At 38.9% G+C, this 7,789-nt stretch overlaps 1 protein-coding gene across 1 annotated transcript; it reads right to left on the reverse strand.

The window, feature by feature from the left end:
- Positions 1–4,372: 4,372 nt before the first annotated feature.
- LOC139128280 (cyclic GMP-AMP synthase-like receptor 3) lies at positions 4,373–7,789 on the reverse strand. Its single transcript, XM_070694084.1, has 3 exons — positions 7,547–7,789; positions 5,876–6,461; positions 4,373–5,231 (listed from the first exon to the last, which is right to left on the reverse strand). Exons 2-3 carry the CDS (start codon positions 6,052–6,054, stop codon positions 4,787–4,789), a joined length of 624 nt encoding a protein of 207 aa, XP_070550185.1. The 5' UTR covers positions 6,055–6,461; positions 7,547–7,789; the 3' UTR covers positions 4,373–4,786.

Below are 7,789 nucleotides of genomic sequence, written 5' to 3' on the forward strand. Positions count from 1 at the left end.
TGTGCTGGCAATCGGAATTCCGCGAAAGGAAATTACGTATTTGCATTGTTATTCTGACATCAAATTTCCACGAAACGAAACGAAGGGCTCTGGAGCACTCTTAATAGCGTTTGCTGACACCCGGGAAATAAAGTTGCTTCAGTCCACAATATCTGGCGTAGAATTTAACAAAGATAACCGAAAATGGGTGCTACAAAATTAAAGGTTAGTTCACTTCAAGGAAAAATGCTTCACAGGTCATGACTTAAGCCTGTCATTATAAGTAGCAGCGGTACTGTAGCTCGAGCTGCTATACTACATCTAATGATGACGTGCTCAGCCTCCGTCATGTCATTTGCTGCTGCTCAGTGCTTTCCTGTTAATGTTCGTCAAGTTTCGACAAAACACTGTTACATAGTAGCCTTTATACCATATGGACCCACACTTCAGGCAGCCATTCATATCAATCTGATTAAAATCAGATGTAGAGTACGGCGACGTCTTCTTATGCGTACGCGGTATTCTCTCGCTGTCGCCCCTCGCTATTCGAGAGAATACCGCGTACGCATAAGAAGACGTCGCCGAACTCTACATCTGATTTTAATCAGATTGCCATTCATATGTACAGATGCAAGAATGACAAAGATACGTCTTAGTAGGCGACTGCCAGTGTACAATGAATACTCTAAGACATATTCATGACTCAAAGTACAAGCTACAAAAACAGCCAAGCATGCAACATTGATAGTTTTTTCCACGTTCTACGCAGCAGTGTCCGACGCGGCGTCGCGCGCGTGCAGCTAAAGCTTATGTATAGGATAAAGCCCGAGTACGAGGGCTCTTCTTGTATATAAAGTCCAACCAAACGATAAAATGTCGAGGCCGCAGGCCGAGACATTTTATCGTAGGGTTGGACTTTATATACCAAAAGAGCCCGAGTACGAGGGTTTGATCCGACTTAAAAGCTATCAACATGAACTTTGGGAGAGAACGAGTTTTTGACTAAATCAAATATGATTTGTTTGACTAAATCAAATATGATATGCCGCGATTTGAAGAAATCTATCTAACTTCACCCTAAAGACATCCATACTATAGTTTCATTGGTGACCTGGTACTTCTGAATTTCGTATGTGGGAAACGATAGAAAACTGAATTTATAATTTTAAGTTTTCAAGTGATCAGAGATACAAAAAGATGAAACGATCGCAACTTCCAGTTTAAGGGGTACAAACAATACAGGTACTGGGGAGCTGCTTTCTTCTGGTAAATCTCAAAAACTTCAAGATATTTAAGAATTTTGCTGATTTTTTACACGTTTGTTTTCTGATGGTTTTGTTTTTCAAACTACTCTGTAGATGTTTCCGTATCCGCTTGCTTTATTATTTATTTATTTTTTTTGGTTGACCACACCTGCCAATATCTCACTTACTACGACAGTTAGGTGAGATTAATAGTCAAGGGGCGGGGACACCAAGTGAACCAGAACATTTCACAACATACCGGTATGTAATTTTTTGTCAATTTGAGGAGTCAATAGTCTATTTTGGTCAGACAACTAAGTCAAAATTCTGTATTTTCAACAAAAAGTGCTTTGGTTATACATTATGCTTGAGAGTATAACAGGGTATGAAATGTATACATTACGTCAACAACGTCTCAGTCCCAAGTTTTCAACATCATCTCGGTCCAAAGTCGAATTGAGACAGAAAGAGTAGGTCAAAACCATGGTACATACCGGTATATATATATATATATATATATATATATATATATATATATATATATATATATATATATATATATATATATATCAGGACATTACTGCTGAACTGTGCTGAGGTTTTAAAAACAGTCTGTCTGCGCACAACAGAGAAAAACTAAGAAGCTACTGACTCAAAAGTTGGAAATGATCTATGCTATACTTGATGTAAGAATGGCAGCTAACATTCATCGTAGTCCTCCTTGGCCAAAGGAAGTTGAAAAAACGTTCGGTTAGGCTAAATATAGTAGGTATTGTGGCGTTGTTAAAGTTCGTAGGAGAGAAATTAACACTTTTCAACAGCACAACTACTATGGATAAGATGTCAACATTCATAATGTAGCTAAAAATTGTCACTCTGCCTGCCAATCTGCAGCATTCCTTTGCAGGGGCCTCATGGACTTGCTCAAGTCTTTCCAGACTCGTTTTCTACGACATAACAAGAGTCTATACACTCAAGGTCGGCTAAAATTCCAGGACTTTATTTACAATGTTCAAGGAATTTTAGAGTTCCAAAATAGCTTTCCAGACTTGATTTTTAAAATGCATCATTAACATTAAATACCATTTTAATATTAATCATTTAAATTTTAATCATTGTTATTGTATCACCCGTCGATATTTAACATTGTTAATAAATTACCCTCTTCAACTTCTGAAGACTGCACTTCATTTTTAGTGACTTTTCCATGACTTTTAACAAGGATTTAAAATTCAACGACTTTCAAGGAGCTCATGGATTCTGATAACCGATTTGAAGTATTTTATTCAAACTTGGTACATTTAACAGACAATATTTCATGAAGTATGCAGACACATCAGTCTGCCTCATAATACCATGCAATATGTCCATAGTACCTGGCAGACATTTTGTCATATTCCTATTTTTCATATTCATGTCTAAAGCCATTACTCAGACCTTCCATGTCCGATTTTATTCAAACTAGGCACAAATACAATGCACAGTATATGTGTATGCACAAGAAACTTCTTCAGTGTTATGATGTACATGGCTTCATGGCTGCTGTTTTGCCATGATCTCATTGCATTCAGACTTGGCCCATACGAAACACCTAATAACACATACACATCAATTTCCCTCACCAGATGATGTAATATAGCAAACCCATGTCCTGAGCATCTGTTTTCAAAGTGAGATGCAGGTATGATAGTATAAAATGTATGATGTCAACAAGCACTGCATAAAATCCACAAAGGCTGCCTGGAGGCAATTTACAAACTTTTTAATGTTCAGAGTACCTCCACAAAAAAGGTCCATTTTCATTTTGTTCCAACTTGGCAAAATCAATCACAATTCTTGGTACACAAGCTTGTCATTTTATTTTGCATCACACTCGATAGGACAAAAGGCATAATTTTTAAAGAAATATCTGAAGTTCTAAACCATATCACACCTACACTGCTGTGAAAAAACGGACAATGCACCCTGGCTCACATGTACATGTCTATTGGTTTCACAATGCAATTAAAGATGGCTGCTTTGAGTAAATCTATTAAAGTTTGCAAAGAGAGTTAAGTTTATGTACTGGCATACTAGCATAAAGTTGATCATGACTTGTCAACAACTATTCATTAATATAGAGGTTATCCCTCGATATCACCTCTTGGTGGGGTCGTATTGCTGCAAGTGCAGTTGTGGGCCGCATCCGACTCGGTGTGATGCGGCCCACAACTGCACGAGCAGCATTACGACCCCTACCAAGAGGTGATATCGAGGGATAACCTCTTTATCATATACCTATGCCCACGTTATTGAATGAATAAATCTCGTATATTAAAATATGATACGTTTCACTGTGGTTTTTCTTGATGGACTACATTTGTTTGCGTCATCTTGCTAAGGCGGATTGATATACTAGCGTCTGACGTAATCTATCAGCTGGCTCATTGACAATTATTTTACGGTTGAGCAGAGAAATGCTTGAACTCTGTCATCAAACATGTAGGATATCTACCGAATCCGTACGGTACATGCAAGTGTTGTGTTTGGTATTATTTTCCAGAACGCATTTACCATGAATACATGATATTTTTGAAAGTTGTGCTTTTGAATTTGCCGGTCCTCCGACATGTCCGATAGCACTTTTGCTTGTCGTCTGCGCGTCTGTGCTAATGCACGGACGGAACAGCTGGTCTGTCATCGATCTGTCAGTGCCCGTACGGTGTGATGCTCTGCTCTTTAATTTGTTCAAATTGGTAGCACTACTAGCAGGTTAATTCGATATCGACACATGTGTTTTATTTAGTTACCCCGCATTTCCCTATGCTTCAAAACCCTGCCACTTTGGAGATCGGACATGATATCGTAGTCAAAGTCAAAATCATAGACGGGCACCATGGTTTGTTTTGATTAGGGCGCCACCATGTAAGTAGTCCGGTATGCAAATCAACAGGCCGTATCAGGCTTGTTATGTAAATCAACAGGTCTTATCACTTTTTCATATGCAAATATTCAATTGAATGAAGAAAGACGCGCTGATCATTCCTTTCATATGCAAATCAACAAGGCGTATCACTTTATTGACATGCAAATCAACATGATAAATCATGTCACTGAACTCAGTACAGACACAATACAGGGCATAGGTTATGATAATGGCCTAGTTATTGGTGGCTGACCGGAACATCCGACCTAGACGAATTTCAGACAACCCATCCCCCTAAGTCAATATTTTCAAGCCCAATTTTCTGATCATTGGCACAAGGGGCCTTGGACGTCCCGGGTCATCTCGTCCCTGGCTGCGTTTTCCGGTAAGCTGTTATTGATGAGGACTATGTCATCAATTGTTTTCTGTATTTAGGGAAATATGCTGGCCAAAGACTTGTAAGAAGCTTTTGTGTATTCTTCGCTGAAGTCACTTAAACCCTTCTCTTCTGAGATTAAAAAATAACATCAAGGCTTCACAATCCTAATTACCTCTAAATTCTACAAACTTGTTCACAGAAGATGCAGACTGGCAGAGAAGTGTCAGGTTTTAGGAATTTGAAATTCTGTTCCCAGGGTCATTCTTTTCTGATGTAATTCTATAAACGTTGTGAAATTCTGATGAACTCGTCCTCACCCTTCCTGACAATGCCTTGCAATCGCCGTGTGATGTTTTCATGGAGAACAGTATTTTGGACAAAATGGTCAATTAGGTTGTGACTTTGCATGAAGTACATCGGTAAATTTCCATTTTGCAGATATTGGAGTAGGTCATTCAGAAATGTGGTTAAATAATCACCAGTGTCTGTCCAGTATCCTGGATATTTATCCAGCATATGGAGAAACACTGTCTTTAAATAATAGGAATCTAATCTTGCCAATGGCGCATCTTTCTTACAAAATGCTTTTGCTATCTTTAGAACCTTCCTTTTCTCTTCACCAGCTCTATAAATTTTTGCCTTCTCTTGATCAGAGAAGGACACTCTCCATTTTCCGATGGCGCCCTCTGAAGTGTCATACTTGTTTGGCTTAGCAACATAGTACCTGAAACACAACAAGTGAATTTTACATTAGTGTTTAAAAAAGTTGGTTAAGAAGTCTCCAGCTGATGACTTATGCAGAGTTTTGCATTTACAAAGCACCCTAATATGTTTGCAACTAGCACAGATCAAAATGAGCTGAGGATCCCTAAGAAGCTGCTTAATAATCTTGCAGGACAATTTTCATAACAACTACCAAATAAATTAGGGTTTGCATGGAAGGTACCAGTACTCAGACAGCCTGGAAACTCCCCGCCAATCTCAAACATGTTTTTTTGTTTCTGTATTCCAATTTAAGCTACCGGTATATGTTGTGAATGGCAGAAATTGTATGGAGCAATTTATAGAGCTGTATTAGATTCACAATATGCTGTAAGTCTCTGACCATCATATCTTTTATTGCAACAGATCACCCAATTATTGATAATGAACTTGAACTTTAAACCCCGGGTTCCAGATTGCCTTGTCAACCTTGTATGCATTTAAATGTATTTAATTTGTCTCTCAGCTTAGAGGAAAAGCCAAAAATTAGGCAAATAATTTCATAACTGATTTAATTACCTCATGATTAGCATTTGCAGTCAAAATGAGCGGTTGGAAATTTCTCCATTTGAAAACTTTCATAATACCATAATATTTCTGGTTTACCTGTCTCCGTCCTTGACAGCTGGGACCAAATCAATCTTCAAGTACTGTTGACTGTAATCAGTGTCTCTGTACTTTGCCATGACTTTCATGGCTGGCCCATCTTGTCCAATCCACACTTCCATGTCATCGAAACCAATAGAATTGACAGCTCTTTGCAGAACACTATGGAAACCATTCATAACTTTTTGTGAATGCAATATATAGCCATCTCCTCTCAGTTCAGAAAATGGAGAACTTTCTTCTGCTGAACATAAAAATCTATATGCTGTTTTATCCTCGCTGGAAGATGATCCAAAAAGGGTAAATAGAAGGAAAGTCCCCAACTTGACCTTTTGAGGTGATGGCTCATATCAAAGGGCAGCATAATATCAAATTCATCTGGTTTACAGACTTTGAGATCTTCATACGAACTTCCGGTATACTTCCAGTTCTGGTCCAAGGCCACTTTGTACCTTTCTCTCAGCAATGTTGTAAGTTTGGGTTTCAAAGTGCGCTCAATTTTCTCAACCACGGTCTTTGCTCTTTCCATACGGCTCTCGGAAATCTCTACATCATTGGCATAAAACTCATCCATGGCTGTATGCAACTATTAAAATTAGATAAAAGTGTACAAATAATACAATAATATGAAAAATATAAATGCCTGCTAAATTGCTCTTTTGATAAAAAGAAAATGAGTTGTCCATGTAACATGAACAAACTCTTTATAAGAATATTTAAATATGCTCACAGAAACTTCTCTCTTGTTTCAGTGTTGCAGCTGGGAATTTTAAATCAGGGGACACTGTATCCCATTACTGCTTACTTTGGGCGACATTTTGCACATTTTGGGGACAACATGCGTCAGTTGTCTATACAATTTTGCATTATTTTGTAACAAATTAGTTGCACTGAATAAAATTCAAGCTAACAGGAACGTGTCACTATGCTGGAATTTCAGGCATTTGTAGTAGTGTACCATATCTGCTATCAATTAGAGTTCAGACGGGCAAAAGTCAAGCAACTTATGATATCAAATGCAGCGTTTTAATTACTTTGAATCATAGCTAGCTCTGAAAGCATGTACTAGTGAAATCCTCAAAATAATTATGCAAAACGAAGGTCATCGTCAGACACATATTGTACTTGTAGACTACACCCAACACAGTTGGTTCATGAGTGCACCGAGGTGACTCGCAGTACTCAAGAATGCGGGACAACATATTCCAATCACGATTCCTCCAGCTCCCCCCCCCCCCCCCCCCCCCCCGCTTTATTTGCGAATGCAGCCTAGGCCTTCCGTCGTCGGATTTGTTGGGATTCCTGGAAGGATTTGTCTCAACTGGACATAAGAGGGGTCAGGGTGCTTCGTTACCTTTCGGACTTGAGAAACTTCAAATTGAGATAAATATGAACATTGTGTCGAACGGACAAATCTACAGAACAAGTTGTGTGTGAAATGTATGGGGTGAGAACACCGCCAAAATTATCTTGAAATCTTAAATGATGAGATAGGCCTAAGTTTAAATAAAGATTTCAAGATAATTTTGGCGGTGTTCTCACCCCATAGAAATGTGGGTATGGTAATTAGGCTAAGCCTACACTGATTGTCGAAACTGGAGTATGAGCAGCAGCCACGGACTTATAGAGGCTGCAGCTACCTCATTATAAAATCATGACATGTGAGCTTACCTTTGATTTTGAAGCACCCATTTTCAGTTATCCTTGTTTAAATCCTACGCCAGATATTGTGGGCTGAATCCACTTTGTGTCCGGTCCCCGGGTGTCGGCAACAGCTGCTACAGCAGACTCTTTCGTTTTCGTTTCGTGGAAATTTGATGTCGGAATACAGTGCACATGCGCGTAATTTCATTTCGCGGAATTCCGACTCTGCCATGTCTCTGTCTGTAGTGAGGGGATGGTGGCAAAAACGGA

This window comes from Ptychodera flava, unplaced genomic scaffold (assembly GCF_041260155.1).
Source record: "Ptychodera flava strain L36383 unplaced genomic scaffold, AS_Pfla_20210202 Scaffold_47__1_contigs__length_1083325_pilon, whole genome shotgun sequence".
NCBI classification, from domain to species: Eukaryota; Metazoa; Hemichordata; class Enteropneusta; family Ptychoderidae; genus Ptychodera; species Ptychodera flava.